We start from the raw sequence: 27,599 nt of genomic DNA, 5'->3' as shown, positions 1-27,599 counted from the left end.
ACAAAAAAAAAAAAAAAAAAAAACAGCCGTGTCCTTTCAGTTCAATTTGCAAAAGAAGAAAATACGGTCGTATCGATCGAGGTTCGGTTGTTCCAAACGTCGAGTTCTGTTTTCCCATAGCAAACGTTGCTGGAAACACGAGAAGACGACCTCAAATAGGTTTAAAGAACGACTGCCGACTCTGAGCGATTTCGAGCTAGCAAACGCCGGAGATATGGCAGCGGACGATATCAACCGTTGCTAGAGAAACAAACTGGACTCGGGCGTTTTCCATTACGCTGCATCTCTTACGCTATCCACTTCGTTTGTGTGCGTAATACAGTATAGTTAAGCTCGGCCAGTCGTAACGTTTCCGAGGTTGCAGTGGAACTAGCCGCGTCTGGCCAGCCTTCGTCGTGCCAATGGAAACACCGGTGAAATTTATCATCTCTCCTCTCCAACTTTCGCCGAAACGGCAGCCGCGGTGAAGTTTTCGTTCTAGAAAACGACCGACGAGCGAAAATCACTCGGGGTTACTCGTAATCGGCGTCTAAAGATGCGTGCGACCGATGCTACGAATAAATCGTTCACTGTCTGCGACATTTTTTTTGTATCCGAAACTTTCCTTCGACCGTCAAAAATTTTCGAACATATTGTGGAAGTGCGAGTTGATCAATTTCATAAATTAAAAAGCGTGGGAAAGTGGTGATAACTATTTTTTAAATGTATCTTGGAATTTATATCGGTACTTATGGTCTTGACCTTTAGCGAAAATAATATTGGTAATGGCGGAAAACACCAAAAAAAAAAAAAAAGAAAGGATTTAAAGTAAAAACACAGAAACAAAGTGAGTTCTGATTTGAAATGAATTTGTTGAATTAGTTAATTAATTAATTTGAATCATTTGATAACGATATTTTGATAACCTAAGAAAATTTAAAAAAGAACAAACTTTTATGGTGGTTTATGAGAGAAGGGGATACTTATAAATGAAAAGCCTAATTAAGGGGTACAGGAGAGAAAAGTTCTGGAGGTGATATTTATACGAAATTTTGCACAGAGTGTATGTAATATACAAGAAGTATTTTGCGTAAATAAGTATTTGCATGTAAAATATATATAAAAATATATTCAGTATAAGTAATATTTAGTAGGTGAGAGAACTAATTAATTAAGTTGACGTTCACTATATACACACATATATACATTTACATGAACTAGCTTAAAAATCTGCAGTCTAGACTCTTGTCATTTTTTCTTATCAAGTGAGTGATTTGTTTCTTGATAATTGAATATTAAATCATTCATTTGTACACTGAAATTAGGAATCGAGGCTCGTATTAATGTCTGATCTAGCACGATAAATCTACTTAAGCTTGTATCAATTCAAACGACATTAATAGTCGAAGAATAGGTCTTCAATTGTTTGAAAATTCGTGTACATGCCCTTCTAAATATAATGTAAGTACATAGACACACTATAGCTCCTAAATATTTTCGTACATATATACACTCGCGATAAAAAGAAAATTAACGAAATTTAAAAAATTTACACGCGCAATATCGCGGAGTGAATATTAAATTAATAAAAGAATGTTTCCCGACGAGAATTTCTGCGCACACATCCGCGGATCATCCGCCAGTCAGGAAATTAAGGTTTAACCGATCGAACTTGGAGGATGCGATGGCTAAAATCCGGGCAACCGGTTTCTGAATAATCAACGTTTCCACGACAAATGGAAACAGAAGGGCCGGAATTGTGAATTCTGCGCCAAGTTCTGCAACTCGTTGATGCCTGAAGCGGGGACGCAGCTTCGCAAGTCCAAGAAACCAGTAAAATTCCATGGGAAAAGAGAAGTTGCGAAGTTCAGCTCCGAGCGAATCTTGTGACGTTAATCTGATTATCTCGGTGACGTGCACGAAAACGATGAAAACGCGTAGCGGATCTTTAAGAGGACGTTGAACTTGCAAAAGAATTTTCGTCGCTTTGCGCTTCTTCGTTTTGGATCCGTCTTCTCCGAGAGAGAGAGAGAGAGAGAAAGAGAGAGATCTAATTTCCTTTGGCTTTGGTCTCTTGTTTTCATTTCTCACTTTGTGATATCTCGAAATTCATAATTTATTTATTAATCATTCATCACAAGAGTGATTATAGAAATATATGAAACATATAAAAATATAGATAATATAGAATTAATAGAAATATAGACATATAGAAGTTATATAATATCAATAGAAATATAGAAATATAGAAGTTACATAATATTAATAGAAATATAGAAATACAGAAGTAGAATATAAATTATGAAATATAGAAATACAATATAGATTACAAAATATAGAAAATATAGATTATGAATTGTGATAATAGAATTGTGAGATATATAAAAATACAGTCGCGAAATAAATTAGCGAAAAAATGATAATATTTGTGAATTGGATTTTTGACCATTAATTATATGCAATAATCAAAGATTATAATTACATACAAAACATACGTGTTAGTACAACATCGAAAATTGAAATATTCATTAAAAAAAAATTTTGAATATTCTGAGTAGATAGTTAAGTTTAACTCATTCTCCATAAATTTGTTTGTTCATGAGGTCAGTGTTCACCAAGTCCAACAGAAAGTCAATTTGATTTTATAATTTGTATTGTATATAGTGTACACTGTGACGTACGATAATAAAATTGATATTATCCTCTCTTTTCCTCTCTCTTTCTCTCTCTCTCTCTCTCTCTCTCTCTCTCGGATTGTACAACAACTAATTTATGAATTTCACAACTAGTACAGAACTCATTACGATTGCTTCAAGCAGTAATATTCAGAGATGATTGAATACGCTAGCAAATGAATAATTCAACTTTAAAATCTCCATTCGTGCATGTGTATTGATCCCGCGACAAGATACGACAATTATTCCTTTCAATCATTAGTCTTTTAATAATTCATTGTATTTTAATGACATTCGCGTATCGTTAGTGCAAATTGACTAAAAGTGATAGCATTGTTCTTATCTTCCCAGACTTCCTTTACTTCCCGTTATACCAATGATTCCTATACTAATACATTTTCATACCAAATGCGTCCAATTACTGTTTCTTAATTATCAAGTCGTAGCAAAATGTCAACAGCCAATTACAATCATTTTATTCAAATAAAATTCTGCATCTAACTTGTCCTAACAGAATATTTCTATACTAATACCTGTTTTTTTTTTTTTTTGTTTTTTCTTTTAATGAGATGTTTTTTATCGAGTGTTTTAGCTTTCTAAAATATTCCAGTTTACCGAGGAGTGAAAAACATATTTACAAATATTATTATTATTACTGTTTCTTGCCAACGTGTATTTCTTTTACAAGCTGATTTTCATGTTAAACTTTGATTTCAAATACGTGCATTTATTTTACAACTGCGAGCAACAGTGAGAAGATTTTTATATCGATATGTCAATTTTTATAATACACAAATTTTTATATTTCGCGTTAATTGTGTTTTGTGTTCGAATTTGTGTTCGAATTTACTTACTCTTTGAATGGTTTATAATATTTGTTATTGCAATGTCCTTTTTTACAACTGAAAGCAACAAGCAAATCTTTGAATTAAGATAACTTGATTTCTTTTGTCAAACGTTTTCTTTGAATAATAAAACAGTCCTTTAAATAAATTGAAATTGAATAAAAAAACAAACAAAATAATTGAAACGCAAAATTAATATGTCATTGTTCTCGTGATGATAATTAACGTCTACAAATATTATACTATTAAAATAATATAATATCAATATTATACTCTTGTGCTACATTAACATTATATTATACTCTTTACTTTATTAATATTATATTATACTCTAATATTAATAAACAATTAATATTAATATTACGCTCTTATTAATATTGTCGATATATGTAATCAATTGTTCTTTTTATACAAAAATAAGAAAATATAAAATAAAAAAACAAACAAAATAATTTAAACGCAAAATTAATATATCGTTGATCTCGTGATGATAATTAACGTCTCCAAATATTACACTATTAAAATAATATAATATCAATATTATACTCTTGTGCTACATTAACATTATATTATACTCTTTACTTTATTAATATTATATTATACTCTAATATTAATAAACAATTAATATTAATATTACGCTCTTATTAATATTGTCGATATATGTAATCAATTGCTCTTTCTATACAAAAATAAGAAAATATAAAATAAAAAAACAAAAGAAATTAAATTATTAAAATAATATGATGTTAATAATATTACACACACGTGGCCGTTTGAGGATTAAAAATCGAGAGAATTGGAGAGAGTGACACGTGAAGATCACGGTCGTGAAACGATCAAAGACGAGCCGAAAGTAGGCAACTTTTTGCTCGTGTTTGATTTCTCCCCGTAGCCTAGAGTGGGGTTCGTCGCCCCTGCATTCTGAGCGCGACCCTCGAAAATTCCGCTCGTCGTCCGAATTCTAAAGCTCGATTACCGGCGCCGATCGAACGCAATGCGGACCAGCATCAAGGCAAACAACCATCGATCGAACTTTCAGCCAAAAGTTCGACCTGTTGACGTTGAAACCGTAATATACACCCGACACGCTCGGTTACGTACGCGAAACAGCCTCATTCTTTTTTCTTTTTATTATTTTTTTTTTTTTTTAATCGCGCGACTAGTTACATTAACGCTAGAACTACCAAAGTGCTCGAAATGACTTTTTAATAATATTCTAGAGCAATTTCGAGTGGCCCACGATGTTGCGTTTTGCGGAGATTCGAGTGATTTTTTGTACTTTGGTATTTGGTAGTTTTGGTGTTAAATAAATAGAGATATGAGATACAATAGTTAGACGTTATATTAATAATAACAATAATGACGATCTACAGCCGGTAGTAACCTAGAATAATGATCCAAACTCCTTTAAAGACTCATCGGAGCATTTAAAATTCATTTTGCCCCCTCCACGCGAATCCCCGCGTCTTTATAAATATCGACGAATAATTCCCCGTGAATCACACTTCCTTTTTTTACACGTTTCTTCATTTCGCCCGATCGTGAAACGTGCGATGAATCACGCGAACTCGCACATTAGGACCGGTGCCAGAGGATCGATTGATAGCGACAATAAAGCTGGCGATATAGCGAGCGGATACAGCGCCGCTTGGGTGGCGATCCGTTTGATACTAAATTTATCAAACATCGGTGTGTCCGCCGAAGGGAACCTGTGCGCGCGAACGATCTCGGAATATTACGACGGGAGATGATTCTTGGATTGTTCGGTCTCCGCGGTTCCAAATGAAGTATACCGCGAGTTTATTCCCGTGGAATGATGCTAACTCGTCAGAGGGATGCTCAGAGGTCGCAGAATGTTAAAACAATGGATGGAATTCGAAATATCCTGGGCACGGACGATATTTGTTATTTTATCTTCATCTACAGGTTCAGCCGGGCGATTAACGCTCGGCGAAATAACATATTCGTTGGAAACATATCTCTCGATGGACTTTGAAACAAAGTAAATATTTGTTATTCAAATTTAACATTCTGTTGCTCGTTTTTCGCTGTTTTTCTTTTTTTTTTTTTTAACGTTTGATGGTCGAGTTCTGTAGAATAAAAAAAGTATACCTGTGGCAATGGATAAATATGAAAGATTATATATTCCAAATTTATGTTTATATTGTATAGATTATACGTGGCTAAATATATTTTACGATTATATATTCTGATTATCTAATATAGTATATAAAATCATTTTTCACTTTACTATCTTTTTCAAATTTTGATTTTGCAAAATTTAACATCATCCCAGCAAGGGAAAATTCTCGCAGACGAGTGTTAAAATACAGAATTCAAGCTGTAACGGCTTCAGAGTCTGAATATTTTCTGCGACACCATAAAATTCTTGTTCGTTCTATTATTTTCGAATATACTCCAAATAATCCTCTACCATAGTTTAACGTTAGAAAAATTCAAAACTTCTTAGGAGATCTGTTCAAGATATATTTATTAATATATATAATACAAATTATATATTTTATAATATATTGTATTAATATATTTATAAATTTATTTTATTAATGTAATATATTAATATAATTATAAATTTTTTATATAATATTATAAAATATATAATTGTATTAATATAATTATAAATTTTTTTATCAATATACTTATATATTTTTTAATATTTTATACTAATAACACAATAGATATACATTATATATTATATAATTTTATATAACACATTATAAATCATATAATTTAATTATATTATATTAATTTTTAATATATTATACAGGTTATATTATATCATTCCAAATATAAATAAGCAGGTATCTGTCCAAAAAAAAAAACCGCCGCATAATTCGACGATTATTAAAATATTCGTAAGCTGAAACACACGAAAAGGGAGGAATCCGAAATACGAGAAAAATTCGTCTAGCGAGCTCGAAGTCGCTGTATCTCCATTTTCCCTCGAAAGAAGATCTTCCCTCTCACCCGCGCAAAGAATTCCAACGAGGATTCCGCGCTCGTTGATGCACAATGGTCGTCAACAATGAATCTGACTTCAGACATTTCAGAACAAAGCCTCCGAAAAAAAAAGAAAAGAAAAGAAAAAAGAAAAAGAAAGAAATCTGCGACGCAGGTAAGCCGGTCGCCTTGGTCTTAGCTGGTTAATTAAATTGACTCGTCGTTGGCGTTTATCGGATCGCTTTCGCTCGAATATTTTGATTGATTCAATTACGACGCTCATCTGGCTTCGTGTCACACCGAACGTTTTATTTTATTTCTCTCCCTCCTCGTTTTTCCTTCGACACGAATAACTATGGTAGACTTGTAGCTGTAGGCTAGGTTTTTAGGTTTTAGGTTAGGTTGGCTTAGTAATTTTCAAGTAAGTAAGTTAGGTTAGGTTAGTAGTATTTTATTTCTCTCTCTCTTCTCGTTTTTCCTTAGACGCGAATAACTATGGTAGACTTCTAGGTTTTAGGTTAGGTTGAGTTAGTAATTTTTAAGTATGTAAGTTAGTTTAGGTTAGTAGTATTTTATTTCTCTCTCTTCTCGTTTTTCCTTCGACGCGAATAACTATGGTAGATTTGTAGCTCTAAGCTAGATTTTTAAGTTTTAGGTTAGGTTGGGTTAGTAGTTTTTAAGTAAGTAAGTTAGGTTAGTAGTATTTTATTTCTCTCCTTTCTCGTTTTCCCTTCGACGCGAATAACTATGGTAGATTTGTAGTTCTAGGCTAGGTTTTTAGGTTTTAGGTTAGGCTAGATTAGTAGTTTTTAAGTAAGTAAGTTAGGTTAGGTTAATAATTTTTTAATACGGCCACGACGATCGCGGGAAATTTGAGAATATTTTGAGGTTACGTTAAATTACTCGAGCCAATGGACCGATTAAAAAAGAGTTTTAAATAATAATACTAATGTTTTAAATAATAATATTAAACAAAGTCTTTAGTACAAGTTACAAATTCTTCAACAATATTTTGTACAAAAATGTACAAAATGTATATACGCAAATGCACCGCTTAAAAGTCTCAGAACTATGTTCCAAAATTGGGAAAATTAAATAATATTCTGTACAGTAAAGATTCTTCTAAAATGTTACTATGTTATCAGTTATTAATTATTCCTGAAATATCAATGACTATACTAATACTACTACAATTAATACGTCATGGTTAAATTACTACAGAGTGGCCACTGGAAAACTGAAGGGCTCGAAAAAGTCATAACTTGTTCATTTTCAATCTTTTTTATTTTCTTTTTTGGGTTATGGAGCTTATGGAGATAATACTAAAATAAATTTATCAATTATATTTCCAAATAAAATGATAACAAATCTAAAATCATGCATATTGTAAAGGTTATTTTTGTTTTATATCATTTCAGTGACCACCCTATATTGTGTAGCTTCTGTAACTATGTCAAAATGTTATTATAAACGTTAATTAAAAATTTTACAACCCACGATTACTGATGACAGAGTTTTCAGCAGAAAATGTAGTGCTTCCTCGATATGTTCCACAGCGAATGCAAATGAAATTTCATACGATGAAGAGAGATAAGTTTCTCCGAATCGAGGATCATACGGCACTGGCTACTATTGGTCGCGATGGAATGTTGGCAGACTGACAACAGCGTCGCTCGTTGTTTTTAGACGTTAAGTCGCTTTGAGCGTACGAAAAGCTCGGCTCTCTCTCCTTTCGCGATTTCACGTCTAATTATCGAGATAAAGAACGAGCAACGTTTCTGGCCAAAATTAATTGAAATGCAATCATAATGAACAACGAAAGACAAACTTGCCCGTAGAAATAGTACAAGCGTTCGTGATCTGTTAGATATTACATTCTTCATCGTGTCAGTAGAATTGCAAGTTTTTATACCAATTCGTATTGTTATAAATAAAGTTTGAATTTAAAGTAGGAGGTAAGTTTTCAACCACTGAATGATACATTTTGAACATTTTAAGTATATTTTTATACGCTACGTGCATTCTCAAGTATACTTTAAATTTATTCATTGGTCAAATAATAATTCTGCTTCAGAAAAAATATGTATTTTCATTTATTAATGTGTTGTACAGTATAGATACACACATTATCTATACTGCTACGTATGTATGTTATACACAATTATAGTTATTTTAATAACGTCTTTATAATAATAGATAATTACTAAGATAGTGAATGATTCTCACTTCAACTTAATTAACTTGGTCGCTAAGATCTCGATCTTTTGCACAGAATAGTTAGACTTTTCGTGCATTTATGTAAAATAAATATACACAATATGCAAAACTGTATAATACATCTGAAATATTCCACTTGTTACAATTCAAATCTTTGCCAAATTTCTACCTCTTTATATCTGCCTGTGAAACTATAAACTTGCACAAAGATCTAGTCCAGTAATAATTTCTTTGTTTATATACGACTTATCATTTTAATTATCAAAGATCAAGACCAAACCAGAATCAATTTCCCTATTTATTAATTATTAACTCAGAGGTCTTTGGTTAACAGATTGACGACGATGACCAAACGATCGATCGATCGTTAACATCGTTGATGAATTATTATTAACTTTCCAATGAAAGTTCCGCGAGTTTTGTTCCTCGATACAACGATATTAACATTTAAAATACACAGCATTATTAGGTGAAATACGAAACGCTTCGCAAGCTTTTGACGAGGCTGCGTTACTATGAAAATGGTCCTTGAAAGTTTCACGCGAAAATACGGGATGCTCGAAACTTTCGCATGATCGTTACGTTCTTCTGAATAGTTTATTAATTCGCGGTCGTGAATTTGTTCTTTTTTTTTTTTTAGCTGACGTGAGAGAGAATTTTTCGAGAGGAAATTTTTCGTCGAGAAAAAAAACAATTTTAACTGAGAGTACTTCATACAACACCTAAGAGAAATCGTACAACAATCGACTTGATTACATTTTGAGTAGTATAACAATCCTTCAAAGTTCGTTTTCGCAAAAATGCTCTTATATCACGTTGATGAAAATTGAACGGACGATCCTTTAGAACTTTTCTTCGCTATTTTGTCAAAATTCAAAGTTCGATTATTAAACTACAATTGAAAGCTATAGGTCACAATTCGAGGATTCATAAAATTTTATAAAATAAAACTTAATAAAATTTTAAAATAAAACTTTTATAAATTAAAACTATAACACTGTGAGGAAAAGTATCTTTTTCCAAATCAAACATAAATTCCAATTAAATTAAACTAAACATTGAAGATAATAGGTGATAAACTTCACTGTTTAAAAATTTCATAAAACCCTGTTACGATTCTAACATTTCAAGAAGAAACATACTTCTTCTAAATTAAACGTGAATTCTAATTATATTAAAATGAAAACTGAAAGTTCACCAAGGAAACATACTTCTTCTAAATTAAACGTGAATTTTAATTATATTAAAATGAAAACTGAAAGTTCACCAAGGATTAAAAGTTCCAATTTTTCCAAGTGACCAACTGACTACTCGTCTCCGATTAAAGACGAGGAAAAGAGAGATCCAATTTGTTGAGAAAATAAAATTTCATCGATCATTTCACTTACCTCTGGCCGTGAGTTTTTTCGTGTTGATGATCTTCGCCGCGAATTCGTGACCAGTGCTCTTCTGAACGCATCGTCGAACCACCGAGAAGGCACCTCTGAAACATACGAAGAAAATCGATTCGATTAATCGATTGGCGACGAGGCACGGGAAAATCCGCAGGCGAGAACGATAAAACTCATACTGGTTAATCTGTTAACCAGCGCAGGCTCTCGGTAACTGCTCTCTGAACTTCGCGAAACGTATACGTTTGAACTCTTGAACGACTGTTGGATTAGTCGAAGGGCTGAACTTTGTCGATTATCCTACCACAGTCGCTGTTACGCTCGGAATACATAATGCGACGACTATCAAAGTTTCTCGTTGAAATGTCATTTCTGTTCTGCCGTTCAGACAAAGAGTTTGCAAAATGTACAATCTGTTACATGCAAGCTATACAACGTGATTCACGTAACTTGCACACCAATGTAAACTAACTTTTCAACTCGTATCAATTACCAATAATATCTTTTCACTTGCAATTTTATATTCTTTCGATTTACGATGAAAAAAAAGAAAACACACATGGTCCAAGTGAAATTTTCGAAATTTCGAAACCCTTCGACGCACGCGAAAAATTGTTACGCCATATTTCGCCTGCCTTTTGTAACAAATGATTTTTCATTGGACGCATAATTGAAAAGTTATTTCAGGCGTGCAAGTTACGTCAATCAACATGTTAAATGAATGTACAAACCCATTTGTGTAAACCGAAATCATATTAAATCAAACTCCATTTACAGAAACCGAATTAAATCTAATCGTGCAAATCAAATTAACAAAATCGGGAGTGTATAATACAAACGGCTATCAAAATGTTTCTGACTAGAGTAACTTCGTTTATTTATTAATATTTTATATTTCATATTTATAATGTTGTATTATTTTGCAATCATATTATTTTGTGTATTTATTTTATATATTTTTGAGGCCGAGAACTTCTGTAGTAGACAATCTGTCAAGTATTCGTACAACTGCGTCTTGCAAGAAAAATTTTATTATTACCCTTGAACCAATGACAAAACGAGGCAAAGAACGAAACTTTGTCGATACTATCTTTAGAATATATAATAAGTGGTTGTGAAAAATTTCTAAAATATTATTTTTATTGTATCGTTCAGATAAGACTCATGCAAATACACGTACTACATTTTCTACGTAGAATGTAATATCGTGAAGATTTTTGTTTCTATAAAACACAATCTTAATAGATATTTAAGATAATATATACTTATTTATATTTATACTTAATAGATATTTAAGATAATATATACTTAATTATATTTATATTTATACTTAATAGATATATATACTTATTTATATTTATACTTAATAGATATTTAAAATAATATACTTAATACTTAATTATAGTGGGAGACAAAAGAAAATCTGCAGAAAAGAGACATCGCGTATGTCAATAATCTACCAAATATTATGATAATACCAATATTAATATACTACTCTATTCTAAATTACACTTTACATTTATTCATTGCTTTTCCTAAACAAACACAATATTTTTCGTCACATTTGTTACTCTGTTTTTAAATACGTAGATTTTACAAATATAATTCTAAATAAATTCATTTCAATTGATTCGCCATCATCCTGAAAATACATATTTCATATTGTTCCGCTCAGAAGCAGAGCATAATCCTCGTTCTCCGAAGAAAGAAAAAAAAAAAAATAATACAATTTTCTTCTCGTTTTCTCTCTTAAGCTTTCTATTGTCTATAGTCGTACAATGGTATAATCCAAACGTTCAAGAAAAACGTCAAATTAAAATTTTCGTATCGCACTGATCGCTTGATAAATTCAAGAGAGATCGAGCAAACGAAGGAGAGAGGGTGCGAGGGGGAGGGTTGGCTTTCGTAACGCAATTGTTTTGCCTTGTGGACGGTGTCCTTTTGTCTCCGCATAATCGGACGAAAGGAAGGAAAGAAGGTGGCGTGGGCGAAAGGTGACCCAGATCCACGTCGATGCAATTACCGAGCAAAAGGAATTGAACTTCCGGGCTCGTTATTATTCCAGAAGTATTATTTATCCACGTCGATTTTTCTGCCATCAATCGTTCTGCCTAACGAACGGCCCGATCGTTCGAAACGTTTCAGATCGAGCCTAACGGCGAGAGAAGAAAAAAGAAAAAAGATGAGTAAAATGAAAAGTGAGAAAGAAGGAACAGTTCTCTACGCATTTAGGTGAAATTTTTAAGGTGAAAATAATATGTGGAAATACATCTAGAAAAAGGAAACTATCCATCGTGTGACGAAATTATACGTTCGTTAATAATTAATTATTTGGAAATGTACTTTCATAGAAACGCGAAAGCGTGGTTATGGAACGCAAGTAGAACGAGTCCACAGCCAGACATCTGGAAGTAAAATGTCCGTTTACAGCCAGATACTCGCAAGTGGAGCGAGTCGTTTACAATCAGACAAGTAGAGTGAGTCTGTTTGTAGTCGGAGACTCGCAAGTAGAATCTCCTTTTTCGTCATAACGATGATAAATTCATCAGGGTGAGAATTTTCTTAATAAATTTGTTGTTCCAATTGTAGGATATTAAATTTGCTGAATTTACAGAAACGCAAAATGTGCAAATATAAATTGAAAGAAACATCGATCCTTCACAACTGTTTCAATCAGTAGCGTGATGCGAACAAATTAAGTTTTCAATCATTATTTTCAAGCGAACTTCTGATACCATCGTGTCGTATATTAAAATATCAAAATACAATTATTCGTATGAAACATAAACTATGAAAAGGACAAGAGAGTAGATGTCACTATACGTCGCAACAGTGTGCACATGCCGCAAAGTAAGATACCAAAACAAATAAAATATTAAGATAGAAAAGAAGAAGAGGCAGTAAGCGACTCGGTATACCAGTAGCAAAGTGAAAAAGAAACGAGAAGAGGAAGAAACGTTCAACCTTCGAGCAGCTTCCCTCGCGCAACTTCCTCCTGCGCTATTCATCGTGCATTAAAATATTAAAATAGAAAATGGAACAGGAAAATAGAAACTAAGTGGGAAAGACTATGACGGGCACTCAGGGTAACTTCGTTTCATGCTACGCGTCATTCAAAGAGGAAAAGGAAAAGGAAAAGGAGAGAAGTTAAAAAAAAAAAAGAAAAAAAAAGGAAAAAAAGACATAAAAGCGACCTGGAGGACGAAAGGTGAGAACGTGCAGTCCCTGTTTCCAGGAACAGCCTCGCCTCGCTTCGAGTCGTCCAGCCGTTCAAAGAACCAAAGCAGAAAGGAGATGAAAGACGAAAGGAGGGAACGAAATTGTATGGATAATAGTTTCAAAAGATAATGGCGAATATAACGATGAAAAAAAAAAAAGTCAGGCCGCGCAGCCGCCATTCTTCGAGTAACCCGTCCCATCTTGTTACTATCCGTCGCGCGGAGCACTGGCATAAAGGAGCGAAGAGGATGAAAGTCAAAACGAGAAGAGAATGGAAATGAAAAGCTTCTGAGATCGAGAGGTTAAAAAATAAAAATGACAAAGGGGCTGAAAGGTCAAGGCGTGTCCCTTTATCCGAAGACCGAGATATAACGTCTGTCCATTCATCGTCCACAGTTGGAAAGGAAGAATGGAATAAAAAGGGGGAGCGAAGAAAAGTATTAATTAAGAAGCGGATGATATACTGAAATTAATATCCGATTATAAAGTTAGAAGTCCGGAAGATCAGATTTAGGGATAGAGAAAAAGAATCTTCTGAATCACCGTTCGCGATTCAAAATACAAAGACGGGAGAAATGGATGAAACAGATGAAATAAAAATTGGATAGAGAACAACGAGCTACAGGTTTAAAGATATACGAACAGGGTGATAGGACAAATGTGAATCTCTCGTATCATCCAAAATACCTAGAACAAAGTAAAAGGAAGACAGAAGTTATATCAAAAATAATTAAAACAGACGACTAAAAACCTGGAAAGTAGAAGCGACGTCAGGACGTCTCGCAACCTTTATTCTTCGAGTATCTCTATGTTATTCACCGTCCGAAAGAAAGGAGAAACAATCAATTCAAGAGAAAAGAATGGAAACCAATTAAATAATTAAATACACAATTTCAGGAGATCTAAAAAACAAGAAAAAGTCGTCAAGATGGAATTCATCGTTCGAAGTGAAGGAAGAGGAACAATTAATTTAAAAAAGGCAACCGATTGAAAGGAAGACTGCCTTATATATATTTTTTTTTATTTCTTTATATATTTATATATTTATTTATATTTATATTTATATATTTATATTTATATTTATATTTATACTTATATTTATACTTATATTTATACTTATATTTATATTTATAATTTCTTTATATATATAAAACCTCAAATGTTTCAAAGACACCCAAATATCTCGAAAAGAAACTAAACGTACATACCGCCCCAGAAACACCTAAAATCGAAAGAAACGCCTGAAAAACGCAAAACAACAAGAATACATTTCCCATGCAGAAAATTAAAAATTTAAAAAAAAAAAAAAAAAGGCGCGGGTGCCAAGGGTTATTAATTAAGACACGACCTAAATCGCGGGAGGCTTAAAAGTTTAACCTAAAAAAAGGAAAAAAAAAAAAAAAGAGAAAGTACTACGATACGAGGAGTAAGTAAGGAAAGGTCGCGCGGTTGCAGGTTGTTTTCTGGATGGCCGTCGTCGCGTTATCCTTCGTTCGAAGTAGATCAAGGCAGGGCGCATCGGCGCAAACGCAGCCTTAATGTTTCATCCTGCAGGCGTCGGCGTGGTTGCGACGCGGATGGCCCGCTCCTGCGCTCTGCGAGGGTAAAAGCAGGCGCGGCGCTGCCTAACACCACCTCGATCGCCATGGAAACTGATCATTACCGGAGATTGCCGAGGCGACCAGCCGATCCACCTGGATAGATCACGTGCTCCTCGCTGGATTATCGCTAGACCGCGGATAACTTGCTCAAGCTTTATATATATATATCCTCGCGGACGTAATTCCGCGAAATGGGATCTACAATGGGGAATAGGGTGAGAGAAGAAACCACATCTGCTTCCTTTTGACGATATCTTTGGGGAGAACGAACGACGTATAGACAGATATTGGCAAAGTCTGTTGTTTCCGTGAATGATTCGCTGTTGCAGTGCAAAATTTTTAATAATGAATTGAAATAAACGTAAAAAGCCAAGTTCGAGAGCCAAAGTCGTGGATGTCATTGGCGGAATGTTATTTGAAAAATTTACGGAACGTCCTTTTGTAAATAAAATGAAATGTCATCGAATGATATTGTGATATTGTGATGTTAGGAAAGAACGCTTGTCTTTAAATTATTCGAAGTATCTCGAATTTTTATATTACTCGTGCTGTTATTATTGGGGAATTGCTATTGCTTGTAGCGAACTATTTTATGTTTAGGTTTTGAGATTTATGTGGGAAGATTTCGAGAGATGTTTAGACGTTTAGATTTCTGCTTGAAACTTGTCTTGCCAATTTGTGTGGATTTCGAAAGGCAAGAAGAGAGAAGTGAGTGAAATAAGGTGAGATTAGGTTCACAACCGATTCGAGAGGGAAACATTCAGATGATTATTATTTTAGATTATATTCTCAGCTTTGTGCAATTAATTGAAGCGGGAAATTGCTCGTTTCCTTGAAAGTTCTGCGAGCATAGTTGCTTGGAAATTTTATTTAAATTTGGATGTTTGGTTGTCTTGTTAGTTTGAACTGCTTCGTTTAGGGTAACGTGCGTGTGAGATTAAATCAGGATAATTCTCATTAGGAATTTTAAATGTGAAACAATGCTCGAAACGCCTGTGACTAACAGTTTGTAACTTTGAACTGTTACTCGGAATAATGCGCGATTAAATTAGCATGATTCGACTGCAGAAATTAAGAATAGAAAATGTTTGAAATTTAATACACAATAGTAGAATAATAAAGCTCGTGGAACCTGTAGATGTTAATTTTAAAGTATCCTCTTATATACTACTAGTATGAAAAAAAAAACACAAACAAAAATTCTCCAAATTGACGACAAGATAACAACAAGTTCGAAATAATTAAAATAATACTTAACAAGGAACATGCAAAGCGTATTCTGAAATATACATGGACGTTTAAGAATTTTATTTCCCGAGTAATCTACAAAGTTGTTTTTAATACTGATTTATATTAATTTATAAAAAATAAAATTTTATATAAATTATATAAATATAAAAATTTTATTTCTTACATAAATATAAATAATTATCAGAAATAACTAATAAAATTATATTTAATGTAAAAAAATTGCATATTAAATTTTTACTTTAAATGAATTAATAAATATTAGTATATATAAAATAAATTACTTAAATACATTCTAAAACTATTCAAATAAAAATTTTAATATTATAATGTTATATAACAAGCTTTTATTCATACCCTAACGATAAATTTTAAAAAATTTTTATACAATTAAGTAAATTTTTAATCTATATTTATAATTTGTTAGATTTAATTTATTTTATATCTATTAACTGCAAATTAATTATTTATTTTTTAAACTAAAATCCAAATAAAATAAAGAAAGTGAATCGTGAAGATCTTCGAACGAGAATGCACATACGTACACACAGTTGCGACATCGGATCGTACGAGATCCTCACGAGCCATTCGGATCAGCTCGAACAGCATCGATTTGATCAACCTAACGGCAGTTCTAACGCTCTTTCATAGAAATCCGTGGACCCAGATTTCGAGTGTGCTTGGCCACCGCCGTTTACATTCGCGTTTAATCGCGCTTGGCGAACGATCTAGCAGAAGATTGCGCCCGGCGGAGGATCGACTCGGTTCAATTTACTAAAACGAGCCACCACGACACCATTGCCAATTAACAAAAACGCCTAAAACCACGTTCATAATGACGGCAGGCGCCAGATCCTTCGCTCTTGCTCGTCTATCTGGCATTGATCGATTCGTGCCAGTTACGTATAATAATGACGAAAGTATAATATATACAGGGTGTCCCGCGACTAACCGTGGCCAACCGATTGGGAGGCGAGAATAAAGTTTTTTTAATTAAAACCTTTAATTAAAGTTCTCGAGAAAGTCGAGTTTAAAAATTTATCGTTAACAGTGAGGTAACAACGATGTAAAAATTTATAGAATGCACACGATCGTACGAAAGATTGCATCCAAAGTAAACTGTAAATGACGAGAGCAATTTCTAATTCTTTAATCACGTTCGCAAAGGTACGAGTCTACTGAACCACGAAAGTAGTTTATCACTGTTTGAAAAACTGTTAACCTATATCATCTTTCAATTTCAAACGTGAGTATTATATTTATAGTTTATGGGTATTATATGAGCGTTATACTTATTATACGAGTACTTTATGAGTATCATACTTCGGGTATTTTAATTTATATTTTATGGGTATTATATGAGTGTTATACTCATTACACGAGTACTTTATGAGTATCATACTTTGGGTATTTTAATTTATATTTATTTTCAAGTGGCCAATGTGGTCACGCCAATTGTTTCGATGCTTCAAACTATTTTACACGATGCAAAATACGTGTATTCGCAAACGATCCAATATTTTTACGAACAAATTTATTCAGTGACAATTGAACCGATGCGATCGTGTCAGTCGTGTCTCACTAAAACGAAAATCACTAGAGATATATCCATGAAAAGTTTCTACAAATTCATTCAACGACGCGTTTGGATTCATTTCTCTCTCCAACTCGGCTCGATCTGACACGATCACGTCAAGTTAACGAAAATTTCGAAACACACTGTTCTGTGTCTTTTCGACACGACGCAGAAAAGTTCCTAGAAACGTTCTCGACACTTTCGCGAGCAACTGCAAACGAGATCCTCCGTCGAAAAACGTTGGAAAACGACGCGAGACACGCAGCAGCGATGCAATTCGATGGCAACGTCGACACGGTAACGGGCAGAGAGATCGCACGATTCCGAATGTGGCAAGCCATACGAGGAAACATACTTCTATCTGGAAATATTCTATTATAGCCAGCGGTGGAATCAGATTCAGTGTGGATGGAACAGCCAAAGCACGTTAGACTCTCCCGAGGAAAAATTGAAACGCGGCCGAAGATGCGAGGAAAAAACTCCCCTCGTATAAAAATAGAGTCTTAGCCGCTGAGACTTGCTCGTTTCGCGTTTTATCGCAATTTCTACCCTAAGCGGTGTCCTGCTTCCTCCTTTTTATGCGTCGCGTGGACAGAAACTAGTTGTGGAAAAGTTTCTCCTTTTTTTTTTTCTTTTTTCAATCGCGAGACGCAATGGGAACGAATAAAGCAAACTGAGAGAGGGAGACGTTAGTTGGTATTCTGTTTTTTTTTTCTTTCTCTTTCTTTTTTTTTTTTTTAATCGCTCTGCCATTCTTACGGCTAACGTCATCGTTCATTGCATAAAAGCGCGCGTGCTGCAGCGAGCAAAGGACCCACCGCTGCTCAACCTAGTTTTACCTAAGACCGACATTTTTCGTTTGTTCCGCGGAGGACGGTCCCCGGTGAACGGTAATCCCGGAAAGAGATTCAGGAAAATTGGGGGAAAGAACGGAGAGAACGCGCGCTTGTACGCTAGGCTAGCTTCATGCGCTCTTTATTAACCTTTTATGTATGGAATTAAGCTACCTTTGTAAGCTTCTTTCTCTCTCTCTCTCCCTCTTTCTCTATTAAATTATCGTTAAACAGATTTGGACATGCAGCAAACATAAAGAGAGAGGAAAACAAATTTTATAATAATTTCACGTAGTAACTCTCTTTTTATATCCTGATGACATTTGAAAGATAGAAAACGTTCTGTTGATAGATGAGCCTCCAGCGATTCACCATGAAGATTTGTCACATTGAACGATACTGAACGATATTTTAAAATATTATTAGGATGTCAGAAGTGAAAACGGACACGACACGGATAAATATCGAGAATTAAGATAGGAAATTGCCATTTTCTCTTTTTGGCAATTATTTGTATCTTACAAATATTCGATCCTGTGAGAAATGACGTTTGCACATGAAATCGTTAAATTCTAGTTTTAGTTGAATGAAAAAAAAAAAAGTACTTCTATTCCACAGTTGCACGAACGACAGAGTTTAATAATCAAATGACGTAAAAAAAAAAAAAAAAAGAAAAAAACGTAATAAGACCTCTCTGAGAAATTGCAGAAAATAATCGACGCAGGTCCAGGTCGAAACGAAGATGAACAGTAATGAGAAACCTGCAATTTACATCTCCCTCTGCAATATGCATCAAACCTATTTCCTCCCGCAAAACAGGTCAAAAAAAAAAAGAAGAAAAAGAACCCACACCTTTGACTGCCATGTGTAATAAACGTTCCTCAGACTGATCACAGTGCCTGCGTCTCTCTAGTCCGCAAAAAAAAAGGGAAAGAGTTAAATCGTAATTAAGAGAGAGCCACGCCAGCCTGAGAAGACGCAGGCCTGAACTGAACCTGGCACGCCGAGTTTAACTTCAAAAGGAACTTCTAACCAACTACCTACTTCGTTATCTCGAAAACCCTCAAAACACATCATGCCAGAAGAGAGAGATAGACGGAACGTTTGTCGAAAAGATAAAAAAAAAGAGAGAGAAAAAGAGAAGGAAAAGAGGAAAATTAGAAAGAGGGAAGGACGTGGAACGTGGAACATCGAAGGCAAGTAGCCACTGACGCAGAAACGGTGGTGGTCGAGTGACAGTGTCGGCCTTGAATCGAGGCAGTCGCTCGACGACGTGCAAGTAGGGCGTGCAAGGGCCGACGATGAGCTTTCAAAGCGAAGTTTCCTGCCATCGCTGGAAAATCACACTGCAGAGAGAGAGAGAGAGAGAGAGAACCGTTGTTGCGACGACACGTCGATATATCTTTAAATACCCGGCCTCACCCTCCCATTGAAGGGAGGTTTCAGATCCTCGCAGGTAGAGATGGGATCGAGTACCTCGCAAATAGGCCCCGAACCCTTTACAAGTAATTCCGGTAGTGTTCCCAAGTACACTCGTCGACTCTGCTAAGCGGGATAGTCTCGCGAATGTTCCCGCGAGTGCTTCTGCAAATGAAAACAATACTTCCAACTAGCTCGGAATGGGATTGAGCAAGTAGGTCGAAGTGTTTCGAGATCTCTGCATCTGGAGGATCTAGGCTGCCTAGTGTGTTTCTAATTGTGCGTCAGAGATTTCGAGACTGGACTAATTTTCGACTGTTGAGCCGAAACACACTTCATTTCCTCGCAAGCATCAGTATCTCGACTTGCGCGTCAGAGATACTGATTCTTCGCTGCGCGAGGCATCTTTCTGTTTTTGTAAATGTCTCGCATCAGTGCATTCTCAAAGTGCATATCAGACTTGATCCAACTTTGATTTCCCACAAGCACCAGATTCCTTCCGATTTGCATGTCAGAGATTTTTAACTGAATGAATCTGTTTTTCCTAACTTTCGGATGTTGCGTTCGCATCGGATTCGCAAAATATACATCAGGCTTGATCCAATTTTCATTTCTTATAAGTGTCTCAGTGTTTCGAGACTAGGGATGCGCTATACTTCTGGCTGCATCTAGACTTGCTCCAAGCACCAGTATCTCGACTTACGTGTCAGAGACTTTTGACCGAACGATGCAACATCCTAATATCAAAAAACGTTGCGTTCGCGTCGGATTCGCGAGACACTAGACTTGATCCAGTCCTTTATCCAAAGGCAATCGTACACACACACACACAGAGGCAAAGGTAGACAAGGTAGGATATCCAGTGCTAGTGAGCTATAAACGTGTCCCAGTGCCAGCCATTTTATCGCTGATCGATTTTCCTCGCAGCTGCACGACCGAACGGAGATCACCATCGTTACGAGAGTGTGTGTGTGTGTGTATGTGTGTGCACGTCCAATGTGTATTTCTGTTTTATGCAATACACAAGGGAAGATCCTTGAATTCGTGAAATCGAGCGAACCGCACGTCAACGGAAGTCGGGAGTATTTTCCCTTGGTAAAGGACGATGTCTACGCGAGGCAGCTAATGTGGATGTATTATATATATATATATATATATATATATATATATATATATATATGTATACATATACATACATATGAGGTATCTATCGATATATCATCGGCGAATTTGCTTCTAGGGAGTTCGCAATTTGCCTGTGTAAAGACATAGCGGGAGACGTTAAGGTTAATTGATACGTTGGTTATTTACGAGGGTGACCTCCAACAGTTTGCAACGCGCGTCTATGTATAGACCTTATTGGAGTACCTTATGGAGAACCATCGTTGGTAAACTTGACCTTCGTGAATTATGCGATGGGAATTTTTAATGGATGGGGGAGCTTACGACGAGGGAGCTTACGTTATCGAGAGGTGGTTCCTTCTTTGAGCATCATGGTGTTCTTCGTCGTCTTGGAAGAAGATTTTATTTATAGACCGACTTATTGGTAACTCTTCTTTGGAAAGAGTATCCGTGTTCTTTTAAAAATAACAACAGTTGTCTCTAAATTCTATAATGTTTGAACAATTGAATTATTGGCAGGTGTCTGTCTCCGGATCAAGCTTTTAACATCGAGATGAAATTACAGAGATTCACGTATCGATTCCCTATAGGATTGTAAAATTAATATACAAAGACCATTCTACCCTATTACCAAAAATAAGGAGGGGCCCGAAAAATCGCCTGTACTTTATCCCTCGACTTTATTAAACACTGTGACTTGACGTTGTTAGACAGATCTTTATTCCTCTCGTTAGCCAAATTCCCGTACAATAAACCATATACACATAAAAATACATCGTCGCTAATTCTGTATTTAAATTGAAATTAAATTTTAAGAAAAGAATTTGAAACAGAGAGAAATATTTGCTCCATGAACATACATTCGAAATCTTCTACTGGAATTTACAAAAACCAACGAAATATACTATAACTTTATCGAAACAAAAACTTCCCCTCGTTTGAAACGTCGAGGCCAAAATCCAATTTATACGTACACATCCAGAAACCTCCAAGTCCGTGTCTCTAACGTATTTACTTCAGCTCTTCGTTCGTTCTTCTAGTCTCCTTTCTAAACCCCCGCCCTAAGTACATCTAGTAACCACCTAGGAAATCTCAGGAATTCGAGCCACGGGCACCTAGCGGAGAAAAAGTTTTAATAAGACGAGCGAAGACTTTCGACTTTGGGCCAGGCCAGCCCACCCTTGATGGAACTCGCGTCTATTTTCAAAGTAGAGGCTCCCTCTATTCAGGCCGGCATTATTATCCCCGAGCCATCTAGTAACTACTATCTAGGAATTTCCCCGGCGCTATTCTTATCGCTATTGAGGGACCGCGTTCGACTCGAGGATTCTTATCGAGTGTCGGCCGAGATCAACCGGCGAGAGGCCAGTGCTGGCTCGGCAGAACTTTTAATAACAACCTCGAAACCTCGCGACCTCGAGTCGATGATCCCGAGTTGGCAGCCGATCCTTTTGGCACAGGCCGTGCCAACCTTCGGGATAGCGAACTTATCCGCCTTTTTCACACAACAGGCAGAGCCGAAGGCTGCGCGCGCAGATCCTGCAGAATCCTGGCACGTAGGATCAAACTAGGTTCGATGTTACGCGACACACGTTGCGAGCAAACTGTTTACTACCCAGTGTTTTGCATATCCAGCACTGATTATCGTTCTAGTTGCCGCTGCTGTCTCTGGAGAAGTAGCGATCTATGTGGAGAACGAAACTGCTTCAAGCGCGAAGGGATGATTCTCGAAAGAGTAAATTATAAGGGAAATGTTTTGGGAAATAAGTATATAATAAATAAGGTTTAAGGGAATAAGTAAATAAGGTGTAACAAGGGTAACATGTAAATGAGGTTCTTGGAGGAAAGAATGACAGAGGAGGATAATTGTTTCGCAATTACAATGGCTCTTAGTCTGAATGAATCATGCTCCTTCGTTAATGAATAAGTGTTTTGGTATGTCAATTGGTTCCTAGTTTGTTTGGGATATTTTTAGAAAATAGAGCGACACGCTGTGCTTTCAGTGTCTGCGAATTGTAATGCGATTATTTCGAATGAAATCCTGATTAATGTTCTCGGCGGATTAAGTAAATTAGTAGGAGTGTAGCAGGAGTAAATCAATGGATTAAGCGAATTGAAGTAGGATGACAATTCACGTGCAAATGTTAAGTGAATTTTCCAACAAAACAGTCGACGAAATATCGTCGAATGTACAACAACAAAGTATCAATGAAGCAAAATAGTTGAAAAGGAAGAGATTCCTAATTAGAAGTAAATGAGAGTGATAATGTTTCGTTGAATATTCTGATAGACAATACTGCATGGCGCATAGAATAAATAACACAGGAAAAATAAAATGTTACTTTTATTCTACAAGAGCATAGAATAGACGACAGAATAGATAACTAAATTTAAAAAGCAAAGAATGAAAGGCAGACTTACAAGTAAGAGAGCAGAACATGGAAAAAAATAAAATACCATCTGCATCGTGCAATGTGTGCATGTTCTGAACAAAAGATAATATTTATTGAAAATGATGGAACAAATAAGTCAGAAGATCATCTTAAAACCTTCGCAAGTCACGATATTTAATAATTAAAATAATAATTAAACAATTAAATAAGTAAATATATAATAAATATAAATATAGACAAATAAATAAATAATAATTATAATAATTCAGAAATTCTAACAACATACTGATCAAACCGAGAATCCGGAATACATACGTTGAAATAAACGCGAGGATCTAAACAGAAAAGAAGATCTACAAATAAGACAACAGGGGGGAGAAACGGAAGGCCGAGAACGTCGCCAGACGTTTGCTGGACGTGAAATTCGTCTGGAAAGAGAAGAAATCCAAATGGTCCCTAATGGTAGGTTAGACACCGTGGCTCGGGTCTAAAAGGATGATTGATACATTGAAGAACCGTGGACGAAGCTAACGATCACCGGCCACTTCATCTTCCGCCACGGACGAAAAGAATTATCCGAGAGAGACGGCGAACAGAGGGAGAGAGGGTAAGAAGTCGACTCGCGACCTCGCCGTTGCTTGCAAGATGATTTCCCTCGGGACGTCTCGTTCCCATATTCCCCTTCCCGTTGCTCCCGCATGAGCCCGTTCCGTTCCGGTGTTACGAACGCGTCTGTTTAGACGAAAAAGCCGGGAAATTCGGTTAATGCCGTTTCTCGTGTAACCGGTACTGTGTACTTGTACACAGATCTCTAATCATCCTCCAAAATGCAAGGCAGAAAATAGCTTTCCGATGTACATATGTAGTTTGACTGCACGACCGATCTCTAGGCTCTATGGATAATCTCCAGCGGAGAGGAGTCGTATTTTCTGTTTCGAGGGATATCTATTAGAATTTAAAAATAAGGGTGGTTTTTAATCGTTCATTGACGTGTGCTTCGCTTCGTGCTTATACGGAATTTCTTTCACGTTCGCTTGCAAGTTTAGTTTGCTTCAGTTTGTTCTCGACTTATTCGAAATATACGAATCAATACGAATAAATGAAATAGGTGAATTTAATATAAATTAAATATAATTTTATACAAATATAATTTAACATAGGTTAAATATAATTTTATACAAATATAATTTAATATAAATTAAATATAATTTTATACAAATATAATTTAATATAAATTAAATATAATTTTATACAAATATAATTTAATATAAATTAAATATAATTTTATACAAATATAATTTAATATAAATTAAATATAATTTTATACAAATATAATTTAATATAAATTAAATATAATTTTATACAAATATAATTTAATATAAATTAAATATAATTTTATATAATTTAATGAATTAAAAGTATCACGTTGGTTAATTTTCAATGGCGATATTTGACTAAGGCATACGAATTAATTAAATAATTTATACATATATTTAACTCAAGTGCTACAGATAGCCTGTTCAAACATCGTTTCAAATTTTCATCCATCCTTATTTCCCCTTAGCATTATTTTATACATTCTCATTTCATGTTTTCCATTACAAGTTAAAAATGAATTTTTCTATTATCAGTAAACAAAGTATCAGTAACTTCGTAGCATGTAAAATATTCTGCGGCGGTTGTATTAGCTTCATAGTAGTTCACGGGTTAACTGCGGATTGCGGACCATAACGAGTGACCGAACCGTACACAATAATTCGCCGCTTTCTTTCTGAACTCGTCGGTACGATCACTGGAGACAGAAATCACAGAGAAGTAGTAAATTTATTATTACTATATATAAATATCCTTAAAACTGAGAAAATGTTACTATAATATTTTGAAACGAAAAGTCCTCGACGAGCGTGGCACGTCATTCCACCGCAAGATGTTAAATTACTTCCCTTATTTCCTACGTATCAACCTGATACGATAAAACTTCTTGCAAGTTCCAAGTAATAAAAAAAACGAGACTAACACTATCTCCAAAGACAGGAAAACATCGAGTTAGAACGAACCACCTCTGTAACGTGGAACCCCGCGACATTGGGAATCACCGGATCGTCATAAATCCCCTTTCACGCTGACCCCAAAGCATTTTCAGCCCGTCGACGAAACAAAGCTTGGTTCCCATCTTCCTTCTCTCTATCTCTCTCTCTCTCTTTTTTTTTCTAGTTTCGTCATCGCTTGAAAGCTTTTTTTTCGCCTTTTTGTTGTCGAGGCACGCGCGTGTATCGTTGTGTCGCCGCTGTTTCGTGTCAACTGTCTGGCGAGCAGCGTGCGGAACAATGAAGCGGCGAGGCCGAGACTGGCTGCAATAGTTCTGCCGACGTTTCGCATTCATCCGCGGCCGTGATGCAAAAGGGAGAGAAACCACGGGATAGAGAAACACGGAGAAGAAGAGAGAGAGAGAGAGAGAAGAGATAGACACAGGGGAGGGAAACGGGGGTGAAAAGGAAAGAATGAATCGTTGCCACGCTTTGATGGCCGAGTCAACACTCGTGGCATCGATACGTCAGTGATTTCATCGACCTGCATTTTCTACGCACACTTTTCTCTCTCGTCGAGCGACGAGATATATTTTGGAACGACTGTTTCTTCCGTTTATGATCTTTTGATGGATTATGCATAGATGTCGAAGATGTGAGGTGTCGAGGATCGATAGATCAGTGATTGGCCTGTCTGTCTGGGTGAAGAAATATATTCTGGAATGATTGTTTCTTCCATTTGTGGGGTGATTAGTCTCTTTTAGTGGGTCGTGAATGTCAAAAGTGTTTGACGTGTTGAATTAGGTATGCAGAGAATGACAAGGATCCCAATACAGGTGTTTGGTTTTGAAAATTGTCAGTTACAAACGATCGATGTGAGGTGTTGAGAATCGATAGATCAGTGATTGGCCTGTCTGTCTGGGTGAAGAAATATATTCTGGAATGATTGTTTCTTCCATTTGTGGGGTGATTAGTCTCTTTTAGTGGGTCGTGAATGTCAAAAGTGTTTGACGTGTTGAATTAGGTATGCAGAGAATGACAAGGATCCCAATACAGGTGTTTGGTTTTGAAAATTGTCAATTACAAACGATCGCTGATATAAATCACATTAAACTGGAAAATTGATTATGATCAAGAAGAATGGTTCGGCTCGCAAGACATTTAAAAAAGAAAAGATACGTTAGAGGATCCTACCCAAGGAAATCTTTCACCAGCTCTATCTCTCTTAAAACGTAAAATTCATCACCAAACGAGCCCAAGTACCATTCTCCCCTGTAGCTGTAAATTCCTGAAATTTAAATCTGCTCGATCGTGTTTCACCTTAAAGGACGATCCCATAATCCACACGAATCTATCTGGGGACCTCACGCTCCCTCGGAACGAGAATGATTCCTCATTCTCTCCGCAGCCTTAAACCTTCGTCGTTTTTTAACCTACGTCACGACGTATATTAAAACCCATACATTAGGAACGTGCAACGCCCGTTAATAATTAACGGACGATATTATTGAAATAATATTTTTTTCTCGACGTATCTAGGTTAAGGACACACGAGCGTTGAAACGACGTCTGCGTCGCATTGTGGAGTTAAATACATTGTCGCATATTAAAACTAAGGAGAAAAGGAACGCGCGTTGGGAAATATCCCGAATTACATACAGCATCATTTTGTTAAACTGTTTATCGTAAAATGAAAACCTTAGGAAACACAGTTTTTTACGTGTTTAATCTCCAGATTTCTAAATCTTTTACTTTAGGCGACTGCCGAGTTCTATTAACTGATTCGAGTAAATTTTTGATAGTATCAAATTCCTTCAATATCCCTCGTAAACTTATTCTCAATTGATGGATCTTCTAGTAGCAATTTCTTTTATCTATTTGTAAAGTCAAACAATGCTAATACTTCACGTTTCTATATTTTTATATTTCTTCACGTAATCCTTTATATTAAATTCTTTGTTAATGGTAAATTTTATTCTGATATCTTCCGTATATTACGTATCTTCTGTTATTCTCAATTGATGGATCTTCTAATAGCAATTTCTTTTATCTATTTTTAAAGTCAAACAATGCTAATACTTCACGTTTCTATATTT

The 27,599-nt window shown here is 35.4% G+C and overlaps 1 protein-coding gene across 1 annotated transcript in view; it reads right to left on the bottom strand.

Annotated features, from left to right (window-relative positions):
• LOC122537657 (calcium/calmodulin-dependent protein kinase type II alpha chain-like) overlaps nucleotides 1-27,599 on the bottom strand; it is a 94,481-nt gene that overhangs the window by 14,225 nt on the left and 52,657 nt on the right. Inside the window, exon 2 of the mRNA XM_043671019.1 lies at nucleotides 10,063-10,157. Within this exon, the coding sequence (XP_043526954.1) occupies nucleotides 10,063-10,157 (95 nt within the window). The remainder of the gene's footprint in view (nucleotides 1-10,062; nucleotides 10,158-27,599) is intronic.

Source organism: Frieseomelitta varia, unplaced genomic scaffold, assembly GCF_011392965.1.
Source record: "Frieseomelitta varia isolate USP_RPSP 00005682 unplaced genomic scaffold, Fvar_1.2 scaffold_923, whole genome shotgun sequence".
Taxonomy (NCBI): Eukaryota; Metazoa; Arthropoda; class Insecta; order Hymenoptera; family Apidae; genus Frieseomelitta; species Frieseomelitta varia.
This window is presented reverse-complemented; position numbering and strand designations above follow the sequence as displayed.